Genomic DNA, 16,857 nt, shown 5'->3' on the forward strand with positions numbered 1-16,857 from the left:
ATAAGAAACCGGTCTAAAGAAATATCACAACATCTGGTACTTCCAATCAATGAAAGTCTACATCAATTTGGTAAAAACGGTTTTACAAAACTCAGACTCACCCACTTCTTCTACAACACCTCATGAATCGTCTTTTCACTTAGCTGTCTTCATTTTATCTGCCAATCCCTCCAAGGCAGTCTTAGCAGCTAAAGCAGTTTCCATCCTATTTTTAATATCACTAGTCTTGATAACGTCTTGTAATGTTTGAGAAATATCTTCTCCAGTAGGTAATCTTCCACCTCCTGACTTTGCATCTACGAATTTGGTGACCAAAGCTAAGAAAGCAGCGGCAATTCCATCTAACATATCTTTTGACATGGGTGGAGAACTTGCGGCTCCTGCGGCTCCAGAAGATGGAGTAGCACTCGAAGGCGAAGGCGTGGCTGTACCGGTTGAAGCGGTTGCAGCTGAAGGCGAACCACGACCGCCACCGCCCCTCATCTGTCGTTTGTTCTTGCTACTTGTCCTAATTTCAAACTCATGGTCAGTGATGGGTCTCGATTAAGCCAACATAGAGATGTAAAAAATTCTAATTTACCCAGTTCCTCCAGACTTTCCACCTTCAGCAAGTTTTCGGTCTAGAAGCCCATCGATACCAGTTTTATAAGCGCGCAAGGCTTGAGAGAATTGACTTGAATCTACACTTTCAGCCGCCTTAGACATCGCTTCTGAAATCTCAGCTGCAGTAGGTAACTCCAAATTAGCATCTTTGAGAGCTGAAAACTTGGCAATCGTCGTGGCCAATCCTGCTGAAATCCTATCAACAGCTCCCTTGATGATTGCATCCCCACGACCGGCTCCTCCACCTCCTGCGGCTCCTCCAGCTCCTGCACCGAGTTTTCCTTGACGTTTATTCAAACTTTTTTTAAAAAATAAGATATTTAACTATTAGTAAATCAAATCATCTAGAAGTCAAAGGAAATTGATTGAAAAAATATTCATAAAGGTAAAGTTAATTTACCTTCTTGTTAAGAATAGATAAGAATTTTCTTGAGAAATTTCCGGAGCTCTAGCCCTCAAGCTTCGTGTATCACGACTACGAATTCCCCTGTGAATGTATAATAGCGCTAAAATGTTAATCTCAAGTATAGATAAAAGAAAGACTTAAATTGACTGACCTGATAGGATGAGAAGCTTCAGGTCCAGCTGATGCAGATACATAGTTTCCGGTACCATAAGATATGAAGCAGACGATTGTTAATAAATTAGTTAAGAAATTGAATGAGGAATGCATGATCGTTCAAAGCTTATAGATTGAAATTGAAGAATAGAAATGAAGATAGTTAAATATTTAAGTTGGTGAACACTTTTGACAAGAAATTTTATACACTAATAGATCTGGATTGAGGAAAGAGTTGAAGTTGAAGGTGAATGGTACAAGGCAGTGATAGATACCTTATCTTCAAGGGAAAGTCAAAATAGACCACAGCTTTCATTTCAACAACAAAACGCCCAGCTCACATGGAACGATACCCGCAAGACTTCGAGCGCCACGGTTCATGATCAGAATGACCTATTTCCGCGCCAGCGTGGGTTGTGATCGTGTTAAGGTCATTTTCGGCTCAGCAGCTGATGACGAATCGGTTGGCGTGGCCCCGAAAACTCTTCACTTTCGATGTGATCATTAGGCTGAGTACTTTCACAGGCTGAGGTTTGAAGATCAAGTGACGAGAAGGGACGTGCTGTTTGTTGATAACTGGAAGTTCACAGGTCTTGTCTTATCTCGAACTCACTACCATCAAGGGTTTCAAATACGTAGATGAAGGGAGAAGCGAATTCCTTCGTGTTGACCGCCTGATTTCTCAAGGTTCGATTAGATGTTGCAATGTAAATGAAAAAAATCTTGAGGCAAAGAACCTTATTGAAAACAAGGATTTGATGAAGGAGACTTTTGATTGTCAAATCGTATCTCATTCTCATCATGAGAAGGAGTTCCGGTACCAAGGGTACGTATCGAGATGATTATGAATGGTCCATGAATGGTTCAAACTGATATTCGTATTTATTTCATTTGGCTCCCTTCGTATCGACTTGTTTCTTTGAAATACAATTCGTGCTTATCGTAAGAGGTTCTTTATTGCCATCGGAAGCAACACATCAACAAAGTCGATTTGCTGAGGAACCATCAGATCAGTATATGCGTATCGTTGTGAACCTGTGTAATACAGTCAAACAAGAAGTGAGTTATGTGTACTACCCTGTCACTCAGGTGTCACTGTTTCCATTCAAATCTAACTTGGCATTGTAATCTTTTTCATTTCTGTTTTCCTGACTTTTGAATACCTCAGCTCTACAATCTATCCTCGAGACTCGTTACGCCCAGTGAATGTACTTGAAGGATCACCGTTCAGGTTGAAAAAACCACACAGTCATTGAAAAATTGGTTTAGAATACTTCCTTTGAAAACAATTGTATTGAGGTTTCACAACACATCAGTTTTATATATTTCAAATGAAACACCAAAGAAGGAAAGTATATTTTCCTTCGGAATATCTCACATAACCAAACACAAAGATGTACACACAAGAGTTTAACATAATGCAAACGTTCAGATAAGAAGATGATGGATTTGTCCTTAAAGATAAGCTATGTAGTTGAAATAAAGCAATAAGAAGACATGACTTGAAATTGAATTCAATCTGGTATGAGTATACTTTCTGAGAAAGAAAAATCACATGATGATGGTTTTCAAGATCAAGCCTAAAGATAACAGAGAAATGTGAACAATCTCAAATCCTTTGAAGTTGAATGTGTGACAGGCTGAAGATGTCTGATCTTTGGGAGGGAGTGGTGATCCATTGCTCATAGCATCAATATTTGGAAGAGGCATTGGGATGGTTGCATTGGTAGAGTTTGCTGTACTACCTTGTGCACTGGGAATGGTGCCCTGATTCCCAAAGAAAATGAAATTATCAGTATTTCATGACATTAAAGTGGAAAACATGAATCTTTAGAGTTCTTTCAATATTCTTGTAGCTCACATTTTGATAACTTAAAGTGGTATTAGAAACCCAAGACTTGATAGCTTGACATCCTTTTGGAATGAACTTTTTCAAACTTGTTTTCATGCTGCTAGAGTTGAAAGGAAAATGTATACCCGAAGGCCCTTGTGCTGGAATTGAGGTGGTGACACCTTGACATCCAAGTTGTGCTACTTGATGACCTTCCTGAAAATTTCATTTGTGATTGTTTTTCAATTAGCTTTTTTCTACACATTCTCACTTGAACTTTGAAAACATCATGTAGGTACACACCCTGCAAAGCTCAATAACATCCCCTATAGTACGAGGTCTGTCCTGATATAAAGTCCCGGAATTAATCTCTATTTTTGAGGATATATCCACACGCTCTTGTGTAATAGATAACTCAATAGAAGCAAATTTTGATCTCAACCCATCCATGTTGGATTGGACTGGAGCGCAGTAAGGTGATTTTGAAGGGGCAACAGCACATGTATTGATGTCTGAAGTGGATGTTAGCTTGACAACAGTATACATCACTTTGGAAATTTGAGTCTTTGTGGATTGTATGGTCGAAACTGTCTTGGTATATCCCTTCTCCTGGCACTTTGTTTGCAGAATTTGTAGATGAGTGTATAGTGTGGAAAGAGTGACCAGCGAAGTGGCTGTGACTACCATATAGCCATGACCTACAAAACCAACATGGATTCAGTTTTAAAAATACTCAAAAGTTGATGTTCTTCAAATTCAAAGCTAGGTACTCACTATCACATGAGCCACTGAGTTTGGTACTTTTAATGGTGGTTTCCATGGAGGTTTGGCCAGTGAAGCTCGACGTTGACGCCCAGTTACTCTTCAACTCTTCAGCATAAGTCTCAAGACCTGGCAAGGAGGTAAGATCAACGGCAATATACTCTTTGATCAATGCCCTCCAATTCGAGCTGAAGCTCGAGTGCGAGACGCTGGTGGTTTGACCGGAAGAACCGGAAGCTGGGTTCATTCCTCTTTTGAGTTGCTGATGCGCCCGTGTAGGATGAAATCCGGCTTGAATGACCAAAATGGGCCACAAGGTGTTGAAAAGAAAGGAAGTGTGCATAATGAGTGATAAGAGTTCACCGAGAACACTCTCTTTGTACTTAGTGCGTCGAGGTTTACAAAGTAAAATTATGCAGCAAAAAGTTTCACAGTGGTGCAAAGTGTGAGGTTATTACGATTTAAAGAATGTTAAGCAGTAAGTTTTAAAAGAGAGTTGAAGCTGCTGTCTTATCTATAACTCAGGAAGCACGAATAATAATAATAAAAGTGAATTAAGTTGGACACAAAAGCGTTCTAGTACCAGAGAAAGAGAGGAATTTAAAGGCTTTGATTTACCCGCATCCAGTGCTTACTATACCAGTTTCTTCCTGAACAAAGCCTGTTCCGAGTCGACGAGAACTACTTCATCCGTGGGACGCGTTATCACTCGCGCACATATCGTCGTCAAAACATTCCACTCCCACACCGCCACTCACTCCAACAACGGTCGGATCCTATAAGCTTACCCGACCGAACGTCTGAAATTTCCATCCTAGCACAGCCTGTGGTTAATATTTGCGAGCTGTCTATCGAAACAAGCTCGAACAAGTCCATTCGCTGAACCATACCACTCCACTCCAGCGAGTTTTTGCTATCGACTCGAAGCTAAATACCACCGCGAACGCGAGTGATTCGCTCCCCGCCGAGTCCCTGAAGCGCTATGGATTTGGCACCACTTTGTTTTCTCGGGCAATGCGGCGCAGGAAGAGGTGTCTGGCTGGAACCATGTGAAAAACATGATAAACATGAAACAGTCTCTCACCCTCACCTCTTCAAAGCATGAGGATAACGGTGCCAGCTCTGAAGGATACATACCAATACTTAATCCGCTTAAGGAGGTGCAGAAGATTACAGGCACCGCAAACTCTTGTTTACCAAATCACCCTGGTAAACTACATAGTCTCCTGACTTCTCGCTTGTTTGGTTAGTGCAAGATGCGATAGCGCGATTTCGCCCTTTATTTCAAGAAAAGGAGCTACAGCCTGTAGCACATAAGTAGTTGTAATTGTGCATGACATCACCAAGCCCATACCTTTGCTGTCTGAAAAGACTCTGGTGAAGTCAAAACAAAAATTATTGATCTCGATGTTCTGGAGATCCACTGAGTCTCTGGTTGATTGATGGTCTTCCCGAAAAAAAGTGAGCAAAGAGCGTAGGTTTTTACGAAATGGATTTGAGGTCTAAAGTGTTTTGTTCGGAGGTTGAATGAAGGTACAGGCTTTTATGACCATGTATGTCACATGATGAGTTTTATGATGGCGTAATGAAGAAATGCAACTTCAACGCACACTTTGAGAAGACGATTGCTTGAAGTGTAAAGGTTCAATTCACAAGGGGGCAAGACTAAGGTATTGATAAAAGGACTACGGAATGTAGAATTGAAAGATGCCCTTGCTTTTTTGAAGGAGACGATCATGAACCATGTCTCTTGATGTGAGTTTGGAGTCAAAAGATAGAAGAAATCAGATTGGGCCATCCGTGGGGACTTGGTTATGCAGACCCTTGAGTTTCAAGAACTTTGGTAGTGTCATTGAAACATGTAGACAACACCAAGCAGCTTCATCTTTTCAATTTGCGCCTTGATAACCATCATTGAAGTGTACAAAAATCCCTCCACACGAAGGCGAGTTTGCAGCCTTGGCATCACAGTTCCTCGATTGATTGATTGGGTCTTTAGATATCGTGACTTGAAGATTTCTAGAAATGCTCAAATCACATCAAACTTGAGCAAGTTCCTCATGACCTCACTAGTCTATTTCACCACAGAATCATGTCTCATAGCAATTGTTTGAAGGTTTCATCTCATTGGGTGCTCATGTTAATATTGAGAGACTTGACCATTTGAGACATCAGTAGGTTGCACGTCAGTCTACTAGCATAACGCTACATGTCTTTCCCAAAGTAAGTTGTGAATTTATCTGTGGTTTGGTCTATCAATCACAAACCGATGATGAAGTTGAAATTGCCTTGCTTCCTTGATTATATTATCTTATCTGCATATTTTACAAGGTGATATCACAATGGGAATATCCCATTCAGAGCCTGGCAAACCAATGCCTCAACATAGCAAGATGTCCAGCTAGGAATACCCAGGTTAACTTTGTGGAGAAGGGTGTGTCAGCCGCCAAAGAGCCCGCGCCAGGACGAAATTTAATTGCTTTACCACTTCCACCCTTCAAGATCCTTCTATCGGCCAATTGAATCGTCTTGTATTGTTCAGATTTTACATCGAGGTGTTGGTCAAGCGTAGAAGGTCCCAAAGCTGCTTCTTTTGCGTCGTTCGCTGCTAAAGGAGATCCCAATTCCCACTTAGGAGGCGGTAGATGTGCAAGTCTTTGTCCTTCGGCTAGTCTGTCCTGCATCTCTGTAAAAGAACCCGACCAAGCCACTACACCAGAAGTATCACCCAGAGTGCCATGAAGGGCGGTACCAATATCTGCGCTTGGTCCGGGTATTCTCATAATTGCAGCTGAGGTTTGAGAGATGATTCCTAAGAGAAGTCCAGAAATTAGAGCAGACGACTTCATGTTTCTTTCGTGACTTGAATATTGAGACCTCAGAGCTCTTGAAAGTGATGAAGGGAAAAAGTAAGGATGGGTAAATGGACATTGTACGTCAGATTTGTGTAAGGATCACACGGGACAAAAAATTGATTGAAGAAAATTAACTGACTGTGTAATTGATGGTCGTCTTCGAACTGGAGGGAGAAAGAAGCGTAGGTCTATATGAAATGAATGAGGTTCAACCACGTATAAAATCGGTTTGAAGAATGACTAGAGATCAAGCCTTTTATGACTATTACGCCTGATTAGCTTTATGATAGCTTGATGAATAAATCCAACTTCGACGCACACTTTGAGAAGGTAATGACTTGAATAAAGACCGGTAGCTTTGCAAGGTTCAGATATCAAGGTGGCAAGACTGAAGAATTGATCAAGGGAATAGCGAAGGACCGAAGGGTGTCCCTGTTATTTGAAAGACAAAATGACAGTTTTTAAGCGACTGAATCAAACCCCCAGATATGCGTGTTTGGGACTAACATACCATTTCCTTCAAACCGGGAGTGATGAAATATGCATATGGGCCCTGTGCCACGATGACTATGCCGGATCACAGTGATCACTCAAACAGGAGGAGTTCCTTTAGCCACGACTTTTCACCTCACTAATAGCGGTGTTTAGCTCTTGTTTCGTCATGACTTGTTTTCAAAACCATCAAGCCACCCACGCAGAAACACGTTTCACTCAATTATCCAACGTTCTCGTCCAGCTGCATGTGGCTAGTCTTTCTCCTCAGTTCCTCAATCAAGTCTATCAATCGTCTAATCTTCCCTCAACACTTTCTGAGGCGGTCTAGATTCAAACCCTCGAAGGAGTAGCCCAAGTCGTCAATCAATCATCGCGTTCGACTTTTGAAACTCCTGCGGATATTGGATCAAGATCAGATTGAGGAAACTAGTCATCTCTCGTGTTACTGCCCCCATAGGATAGTGCATCAAACTCTTACTTTTATCACCTAAAAGGGAAACCTAGACACTGAGATATGGATGTGTCGGGACTATATCATTGGAAGCGTGATGTATTGCGGAGGAGATCGTGTTTGATCTAATCATGACAGAAGTGCGTATCACATGAGCGGCCCACTCCCTAACTGACCACAAAACGCCCAGAGATCCCCTCCAGACTGTCGCTCGCACAAGAATCATATCCTCGCCTTCTTTTCTAGCAAAAAGTTGCTATCCAAACTCAAGATTCACACATTCATTCGATCGTAACCTGCATTTCTGAATCGTATCTCTTATACCTTCAACACCAATCATCGCGAGATGGGCCGATACCAGCTTTCTTCATTCTTTGTCCTAGGCCTGATAGTTGCCCAGGCTGGGATTTCAATGGGCTTCATCATCACGATTGCCAACACCTTGGCAGACAACTCGGAGATCTCCAAAAATTCTCAGACTGTCGATCCCACTCAGACTCCCGAATTTTCTCATCTTGACGAACCCAATCAAATCACCACTCCCAAGAGACTTGCGCGACGTAGTACGAGCTCAAGTACCCATCCCCTTGGACATACAACTGGTTACACTAGCAAAAATTCTGATGGACAGACAGCCGAAAGAATAATCATTCCACGCTCTTTATCTCATACACTAGATAAACGTCGAAGAGGCTTTTTAAAACAAGAAGAAGCCGTGGGATTCACTACCCACTTTCAAAAAACCAAAACCATCTCAGCTCCTAAATCTGTTGAAGTTACAACTCCATCCCCAGAACATCACAATGTGGATCTCGTCGATTGTAACAAAAAAAGTCATAAGATACAACCATATACCACAAATATCATGACCAGTCATCCCAAGATTCAAAAACTTGATTCAGATAACCCCACTTTACTAAGTCGAGTTTTGGCAAACCAATTGATCCATTTCTCTACGCGAAAATCAAGCAACATTCAAGTTCAAGATCGAAAGCCTAATCTTCAAGTGTACATAATTCGAGATATTTACTAGACTAGATAACCTTCCTACTAGAAGCTAGAGATTCCGAATTCTTAGGGAACGTCGTAGATCACTGTGAGGGAAAAATCGAGCGTTCCCATGACATATCTAGGGTCAAAATTCATACACTTCTATCATTACTCACATCTACAATACACGAATTTTCTGATTTTCGATCAAATGACTCACAAGGAGAAGTTCATAACGGGTGTATAGTTTTCTTGTACAATTTTTTAACTGGGTAATTAACTTGATGTTTTAGTACCAATCAATTTTCCTGGAAGTCTTTGTTTTGTTCTGCCTCTTAACCTTGCGCGGAAGAAATTAATAGCGGTCTTCAGATAGTCTCTCATTTTGTTTTCCTAAATAGTAATACATACTTAATATCAGCCGCGGAGAAATCAAATCTTCACACTTGTGCTACTACACAGATGCGCTTGATGAATCTTGTGCCCTGTGAAACAAAACATGGTCACCGATCTACAGCCAAAAAAGTTTTGTACGTCAGGCCAGACCAAGATCTTATCCAGATGCTGTTATCAGTGGCAGCAAAGAGAGACCTTGGACGGAGTCCCCAAAGAGATGGGAACCGAAGGGATCCATTCCAGGAAATCCCGACCTTGTTAATGCTTGGAGTGAACCCAGTTGCGCCGTTCTTTGGGGCCAGCCTTCAAAGGTTCCATGTATCCTGGCTTACAAGCGAAATATGCCTGTAGTGAAAATTCAAATTAGAGTCATCTTCTGTGAATCGATGGAGAGATAGCGGTGACCTACGACATAAAGAAAGATCTATGTATACATTGGTTGACCGCATCTTACATTGCTTTGGGACCAGAAAGTGCTTTCGTATCGTTCGCTTTACATACATATCCTTCTTTCTTTATGTCGAGTTTTGAGAAATACAGCCATTCCGATATTGCTTGTCGCTCCGGTTTGAAAAAGAAAAAGTGAAACCTAAGTTTTTACCTGTTTTTACTCAATAAAACTTCAAACTTGGCTGTAATTCAAGGCAATACAGCCAAATTCCAGGTTTTAGCCCGGTTAAAACTTAGGTTTCAAGCTCACAACTTTTTCTTTTCACACAGTTGCCACAACCAATATCGGAATGCCTGAAGTAATGAGAAGAGTTGAGTCCTTGTGCTCGGATCATTGGTCCGACGAATATCCGATCACGACGGGTTCCTCCTCTTCGTCCCGTACCGTGTCGGGTGACTTTATGACTCATGAAACGCGATCGTCTGAACTTTCAACTTGGAACCAATTCATCCATCAATCGCGTCCAAACGCCAAACTTTCAACTTTTCACATCAACCAAACCAAAAAAAACCAAACCCCGAATCATAAAGAATGTCAAGAAAACCAAAACCATCAATCTCTTTTCCACCTAATCTTTCAGAAGAAGACGATTTTTTAAACGATTCGATTTCCATGAATTTAAATGAAGATGATAGTTTTTTAGGAAATCCAATTATAAACACCCCAAGTAGATCTCAAAACCCAACCAAAAGACAAATGAGGTTAGTTTTTTTTTTCTTCAAACCACTTTTCCTTTTTTTTCAAGAAAATCATTCTTATAATCATTTAATATATTCGCAAGGTTTTTTTTAGTGAGATTTCAAATCCAATAGAATCTAATATAAAAAAGAAAAAAGAACCAAATCAATCAAATTCAAAATTAAATCATAAATGGAAAGAAGAAAATCAAAGAAATCAAGAATTAGAAGAAGAAAGAGATTTTTTAAAAGGTATAAATGATTTATTAGAAATTGCTGCGGATGATTTAGATTCAATACCTGAAAAGATTCAAGTACGTTTTTTTCCCTAACAACTTCAAAAAAATTCTCTTAAGTTTATATTATAAAGAAATGATTCCCGAGTTTAAAACTGATTTGTTTCTTGATTTTTTCTTTGGATTGGGTTATAGAGAGTTCAACAAGCAAGTGAAACTTCACATAATCTACTAGATCTCTATTCCAAAATCTTATCAAAAACCGAAGAATTTCGTGAAACTTTAATAGATCCAAATTGGAAAGGATTAAGCGAGGTAATAATTTCCACTAAATAAGAAAAAGTAAAAACGAAATTAAACTAAACTAAACTTATTGATAATCATGATTTTTTTCTTGAATGAATCTATGTAGGATATCAAAAGAAGAGATGAATTAAAATTAAAAGAAATTCAATTAAAACGAGAAAAAGAAATAGAAATCGAACGTCAACGTTTAGCTGAAATTCAAAAACGTCAAGAAGAAGAAGAACAAGAAGCTGAAAGATCAAGATCAAGATCAAATCAAAATCAAATACCTAGATTCAATTCCCGTGGTACGACTCGTGGTCGGGTGGCTAGAACTGCTGGTAGAGCTGTCAGAGGAACTAGTAGGATTGGTAGAATCAAAAGATCATGATGAAAGGCTCTCAGGACACTTCGTTATAGGTTTGGAGTCGGTTTTTGTTTTGATTATGTTCCAAAAGTTTTGCTTTGGACGCTGTGTCGTTGTGTTTGTAGTGGTATAACCCCAAGATTTTAAATTCATGTATCAATCTATGCATCACTTCACCATCATATGTGAGATTCCTTCGAGCTTGAGCGATTTGTGAATATCATGACGAGAAAACTCATAATGCCCAATGGACCCTAGCCTCAATGGGCATGTTTCCACATATCTACACCAAAATTGGATACAAATTCCAATTTTCCCAAAAGCTTGTATTCCACAGCACCTCTTCTAGATTAAGCAAAACCCAATTCGACTAACAAAAAGAGAGATAAAAAACTAATGAAATCCACTGAGAAACTGCACCACAATTACATACACAAGAGTTATAAAAATCCAAGCATGATATCAAATATATGGAAAAACACTATATATACATGCATCACATTGGCTTTCATGTTTTGTTTCCGTTTTTTTTGTACAAATCAAACTTATAACGTATCCAAAGAAAATCTCCAAAATACAATAACTGATGAAAACTGATAAACATATATATATATATATATATATGCTGTTACATACAAACCTTTTAAACCCGGTTTTTTTCGTTCAAAGGAAATTACCATTCTTGTTTCCAAGAATGACAAGTACCATTAGAATTAGAAGAACTTAAGCCATATGGATTGGACGAGAAAGAACTTGAAGTTGCAGAAGGAATAGAAGGTGTTGATACACCAGTTGTAAGATCAAAGAGATGTTCTAAACCTTCAGGATGTTTAGGTAGATATTGAAGAGCAGTGCCAGAGTTCGAAGATTGAGAAACAGAGAGATGATTTGATGGATGAAAGTTTTGAAAAGATTGGTGATTGAATAATGGGAAACCAGATGCAATAGGTGCAGAAAAGGGTGGTGAGCCAGATAAGAATGAATTTGAAGGAGCACCAAAGAATGAATGATGAGTAGGAGTTGCAGAAGAAGGCCAAGGTCCACCGTATGGATTCCAAGCAGACGTAGAGGAGGAATTATCAGCACGATTCACCACTTGTGGAGTAAATGTACGAGCTGAGATCGCAAGGTTTTGAGTGGGGAGTAAGTCTTCGAAATCGGTTCCCCCATGGCCAGAAAGAGGCTGATTCAAACGTCCATCTTGGCTTGATGATCTCACGCTGGGCGCAGTGGTACCAGATTGACCATTTCTCATCGATCTGTCGTTATCGGCATACGCTATAGGATGACTAAGACCACCCATCATCGAATCATTAGATCTACCCATATGAGGCGTCTCGAGGTTAACCCATTCTTCTCTGACACCCTGCGATTTGTACGTTCTGGCATCTTCGACTTTTTCACTCCCTGAGAATCTATCTTGAGCTACTCCCCAATTTATGATACCAGCATCTGATCTTTCCCCACCAATCTGCCCAAGAATACCTTCGCCCCATTTCAACGAATTGCCTTGTGGTGGTCCACCAATGAATGTTGAAATGAAGTCATCGATCGAAATCGGTTTGCATTCTCGAGGTTCATTTCCGAACCCAGTCTGTCTTCCTACTTCAGGACCCCATGCTTGTCCCTCTTTGCCGACACATGGTTCAGATGGCCCCATTCTCTGATCTAATCTTCCGGTGTCCCCTCTCGACCTACAGTCGCAACCAGGATTGAGATTCGACTGCACTTGATGATTACAGTGATGAATCGGTGCTTCGCTAGTGCTTTGATCAGACGTGTAGTGCTGCATGTGCATTGGCCGTGTCTGTTGATCTCTAGATATCTGCATATCCTCCCTACCATCCATCCGATCAAGGTTTCTCGATTCTTTGGTCTCCTTCACCCAACTCGTTGGCGACACTGGTGAATGGGGTCGATCAGCCTGTTTTGGAGACCCGCAGCCCGATACTTCATTTCGAGAGGACTATAAATGAAAAAAATGTTAGCTTTGATCCTGAACGTTCGATAGCTTTTCGCGTCAATAGAGACGATAAACCGGTACGCAGGAGCATCACTTCTGCGTAGATGTATGGTATTAAAGAGAGCGTTGAGAACATGAAAATTGAGAGAAGAAGGTTGTAACCTACATGATCTTCAGAAGGATGGTTGTCGCTCGAGTACAGTCTTAAAAAGTCGCCAGTTGACCCCTATGATCGAAAAGGAGAAACATATTGGTTTGAATGAGGAAAATATATCGTAGTGAACCGGAGTAAGTTCGAATGAGACAGTCTGACTTTAGAGATACTAACCTTCTTTAAAGGTGTTTGTTGGTACATCGACTGACGTCGAGAAGCCTTGAATTCCAAAAAAAATCTTCAGCCAATGACTCTTGATGAAGCATTCGAAGGAGGATTCAAAGAGGGAAAGCATAGAAAAAATATAAGGTCTCAAATAGAGTAACTCAACTTCTTCTGCTAACTCTTCCTTTTTGACTTTGGTCAATAGTGTCTCAATAGCTAATCTACCTATATTTGTTACTTGCGATAAAGATCCTTGAGATTTGATAAACTCTGTAAACCTTTCAAGTTCTTCGAATATTCGTTTCCTTTCTAAACGATCAGAACTTTCTACAAAATTTAATGTAATACCCATGGGTCTCAACAATTCATTCCTTTCACCACTTCATCTTGGGTAGATTAAAAAATACTTACTAGCCATCAGAGCACAAAGCGTGAGACCTCCGACTATTGGATGAAACCTAGGATATCCACTATAGAGTATCTTTCGTCAGATCCAAGAAACCAAAGTACATTTAACTAATCTGAATCAAGTTATTTACCTGTGACCCAACAGTCTAGTCGTGTTCGAAAGATGGATCAATTCAAGTCTCAATAGTTTGATAGCTCTTTCAATACAAATCTGTCGATGGCGCGGCTGCGTTTTGGGTTAGGAAGGTAAGTTCAACATCAGAAAACTGGATACTTAGGCAGATAAAGATGGACCCCGAATGAAGTAATATATGAACTGGTAAAATACTTACAGCTGATTTTTTAACCCATTCAGGTGCTTCACTTGAAGGTACAGCTAGTTTACTATGAAATCTGACTCTCACCGCACATAATTGAACATTTGTGATGATTTGTTGACTAAAAGCAGCTTGCTCTTGAGGAGTTCTTACATACTTAAAAGTGGACTGCCCTTGAGAGTTCCCTACGTATTTGCACGGTGGTAATTTTTTAAAAGAAAACGAAAGGAAACGTATCAGCTTATGGTTTGAATATCTCCGCCGCTGAAAGACACAAATTAAGAGAATGTACGGACCTGTAAACCTCTCGACATCAATCACACACCAACCCGGTAAATCTAAATCAAGCCTATTTAACTCGGCTTCATAATCATAAGCTTGATCTTCACAAATCCAACCGGACCCGATCCACATAGTAGCAAGTTTTCTCAATTGTCGCATCAACAGTGATCTAAAACCTAATGCATCAATTGCTCCAGGTATCTCATCTCGACCTTCAAGTGAACGTGGAATTTGGACATCATGTCCATCTAGTGAAATCGGTGAATAAGTTTTTCCAAAGATTGCTTTGAACAGCCAGTCGGTATTGATCAAATTATCTGCAAGAGAATGAAGTTTTAGTCTCGTATGATCATGATTCCTTTTATATAAAAGTCTAATGACTCACAAAAAACTCGACGGTGGTCTTCTGCTACCCTGGGTGAGATTCCTGGATATACTCTGACCGGATCTCGGTGCTACAGATCAAAGTTTTGTTTATAATTACCACGAGGAAAAATCAGTCGATGAGGGAGGAACGGCCAAATGACATAGGAATAAAAACTAAACTAATTGTAATTCATCGCATGCACGATAAAGCGCATCTGAGTTCAAGTGTATAGCTGGATGAATCTCTTCATCCTTTCCGTAGAGTACATATCTATCATGACAAAAGGGTTTGTTTATCAACGTTTTGAAAGCAACGTAAAAACCTTCAAGACGAAATGAACTTACATCCAAACAACCAAGCAAGCACACCTCAAGGCCGTCAAATCCACAGACCTTTCTGAATTTCTAAATCGGATTGCTAAGCCCTGTAAGGCTCCATCAAGCCAAGCCTTACGAAGTGCTTGATGTTCATTTGACTTAAACCTGTCATCCGAGTTCGAACCCAAGTAAAAGATAGCTAATGTCCCACTCAACCAACCCATCTCCATCAATTCAGAAACAGGCATTGGTGATTCTTTTTCGTTGCTAGTACGCTTAGAATTTGAAGATTGTACCGAATTGTACATGTATAGATCGTAAAATAATTTGAGTTCAAATCTAGCTTGTTCTCCATCTACAAGATGATGGACCAAATTCACAAAACCAAGATAACTCTCGAGAAGTGTTAATGCGTAGTCGAGACTTCGTGGAAAGAGACCAAGAAGATCTTCCGGGGTTTTGACGGCAATCTCTTCAGCAGTAGGTAATATACTCGTAGGTGGACGATGAACCTTTGGAGAAGGGCGAGTGGCAGAGCCCGTGTTGTTTTCTGAATTGACTGAACGTGGTATAAGATGATTACCACGGACAAATGAGACATCGCCAGGCTGGCGTGATATGTTGGTGGGAGTGATACATCCACTTAAGCTACTCAGAGGACCCAGCCAACCGGATTCTACCATACAAGCCGTGATTTCCATCTGACGCGCCAAGCTTAAATTGGAATGAGATGCAAAAAGATGAAGTACATCTTCTTCCAGTTCGCTTAAATCTTGTGCAGCCTTTCGATTCTCAAAATCGCGACAATCACCATTTTCGTTAGATGTGTGGGTAGTGATAGGCAAAGGTAGAGGCGGAGGTGAGGGCGGGGATGTCGATGCTTTGGAATGTGACTTGGTAGCTTTATCAATGACTAGTTGAGTCAATCCATCGGCCAATGTATCTGGAGTGGGTGAATCTGAAGTTTTCGATGAATCGGAAGTTTGAGTTTGATTGGATTGGTTTTGGCCACTACCTTCAATGTTGAGTCTAGGAAGGTCTAGATTCCGTCCAGAGATTGACTTTGATCGGAGTCGCTGTTCTTGAGCTTCAATGATCGCCTGTTGATCAGCGATCAGCTTTTGAGCTTCTGAAAAACGCCCCCGAAGTAATTTCAATTCGCTGTTTCTGTTAGATACTCCGACCGTACCAGCTTGTCTGCTTTAAGATTCAAACATACGTGCCATTGATCATTTGTATATGTATGCATGTTATTCGAAGATAAAAATAGGATGCGATGAAAATATCTGATGAGCATTCTACTCGCAAAACCTTTTGTCAAATAAAAGAGGAAAAAAGAATGCAGGAAACACTAACGATCGATTGCCGGCCGGTTTACGTTCTCTTGGAATCGCCAATTTATCATAAGCGCACATATCGGTTGTGTTATGGAGCATGCATGTACTACACGGTAACTCAAAATCACACTGTGAAAGATGATGTTCATGATTGTTTGGGTGATCGAGACAGCGTGTGGACATCATGATGGTATGTACATTGAAGGTTGTGAATAGAATCAAAGAGTTAAGTCAGAAGCAAGCTTGAAAGTTGTTTCAAAAGAAAAGATCTGACACTACTGATATTAAAAAGGGGAAGAAGAGAGATAGATGAGAGCGAAAGGATCAACAACCTTTGATTTTCGGCGCTTACATGCTCGACAAGCGGGTGGGCGTTGGGGTGGTCTGGGTAATTTTCCACTAGTCGTATTATTATTGACTGTGGGCATGAGATCAGTGGATTGATTTAAAGATTGAAGTGTATGAAGGCTTTGAGGGTTAGATTGAGCTGGGGATGAAAGTGTGGAAGATGAGTTTGCCAATGAGATGTGCATTAGATGATTGTTATTATTATTGGTGGTGGAAGAAGAGGTAGAAGAGATGAGGGCTG

At 40.4% G+C, this 16,857-nt stretch overlaps 7 protein-coding genes across 7 annotated transcripts; 2 read left to right on the forward strand and 5 right to left on the reverse strand.

The window, feature by feature from the left end:
* Positions 1-135: 135 nt before the first annotated feature.
* On the reverse strand, positions 136-1,276 carry MELLADRAFT_65094 (uncharacterized protein; the record flags this gene model as incomplete). The annotated part of the gene is made up of 4 exons (XM_007412574.1): positions 136-538; positions 581-901; positions 1,004-1,090; positions 1,161-1,276. 4 exons carry the CDS (start codon positions 1,274-1,276, stop codon positions 136-138), a joined length of 927 nt encoding a protein of 308 aa, XP_007412636.1.
* Positions 1,277-2,099: 823 nt separating this feature from the next.
* MELLADRAFT_108707 (uncharacterized protein) lies at positions 2,100-4,098 on the reverse strand (the record flags this gene model as incomplete). Its single annotated transcript, XM_007412573.1, has 5 exons — positions 2,100-2,197; positions 2,800-2,929; positions 3,024-3,209; positions 3,297-3,691; positions 3,768-4,098. The coding sequence occupies 5 exons, from the start codon at positions 4,096-4,098 to the stop codon at positions 2,100-2,102; spliced, it is 1,140 nt and encodes a 379-aa protein (XP_007412635.1).
* Positions 4,099-6,112: 2,014 nt separating this feature from the next.
* MELLADRAFT_108708 (uncharacterized protein) lies at positions 6,113-6,604 on the reverse strand (the record flags this gene model as incomplete). The annotated part of the gene is made up of 1 exon (XM_007412572.1): positions 6,113-6,604. One exon carries the CDS (start codon positions 6,602-6,604, stop codon positions 6,113-6,115), a length of 492 nt encoding a protein of 163 aa, XP_007412634.1.
* A 1,298-nt stretch (positions 6,605-7,902) lies between these two features.
* MELLADRAFT_108709 (uncharacterized protein) lies at positions 7,903-9,340 on the forward strand (the record flags this gene model as incomplete). The annotated part of the gene is made up of 2 exons (XM_007412488.1): positions 7,903-8,564; positions 9,064-9,340. 2 exons carry the CDS (start codon positions 7,903-7,905, stop codon positions 9,338-9,340), a joined length of 939 nt encoding a protein of 312 aa, XP_007412550.1.
* Positions 9,341-9,924: 584 nt separating this feature from the next.
* Positions 9,925-10,982, forward strand: MELLADRAFT_108710 (uncharacterized protein; the record flags this gene model as incomplete). The annotated part of the gene is made up of 4 exons (XM_007412489.1): positions 9,925-10,094; positions 10,186-10,384; positions 10,502-10,621; positions 10,719-10,982. 4 exons carry the CDS (start codon positions 9,925-9,927, stop codon positions 10,980-10,982), a joined length of 753 nt encoding a protein of 250 aa, XP_007412551.1.
* A 649-nt stretch (positions 10,983-11,631) lies between these two features.
* MELLADRAFT_89611 (uncharacterized protein) lies at positions 11,632-14,406 on the reverse strand (the record flags this gene model as incomplete). The annotated part of the gene is made up of 8 exons (XM_007412571.1): positions 11,632-12,924; positions 13,088-13,147; positions 13,250-13,294; positions 13,407-13,567; positions 13,652-13,710; positions 13,780-13,874; positions 13,981-14,150; positions 14,262-14,406. The coding sequence occupies 8 exons, from the start codon at positions 14,404-14,406 to the stop codon at positions 11,632-11,634; spliced, it is 2,028 nt and encodes a 675-aa protein (XP_007412633.1).
* A 381-nt stretch (positions 14,407-14,787) lies between these two features.
* MELLADRAFT_89612 (uncharacterized protein) lies at positions 14,788-16,801 on the reverse strand (the record flags this gene model as incomplete). Its single annotated transcript, XM_007412570.1, has 4 exons — positions 14,788-14,884; positions 14,959-16,131; positions 16,288-16,397; positions 16,601-16,801. The coding sequence occupies 4 exons, from the start codon at positions 16,799-16,801 to the stop codon at positions 14,788-14,790; spliced, it is 1,581 nt and encodes a 526-aa protein (XP_007412632.1).
* Between the last annotated feature and the right edge of the window lie 56 nt (positions 16,802-16,857).

This window comes from Melampsora larici-populina (assembly GCF_000204055.1).
Source record: "Melampsora larici-populina 98AG31 unplaced genomic scaffold MELLAscaffold_31, whole genome shotgun sequence".
Taxonomy (NCBI): domain Eukaryota; kingdom Fungi; phylum Basidiomycota; class Pucciniomycetes; order Pucciniales; family Melampsoraceae; genus Melampsora; species Melampsora laricis-populina.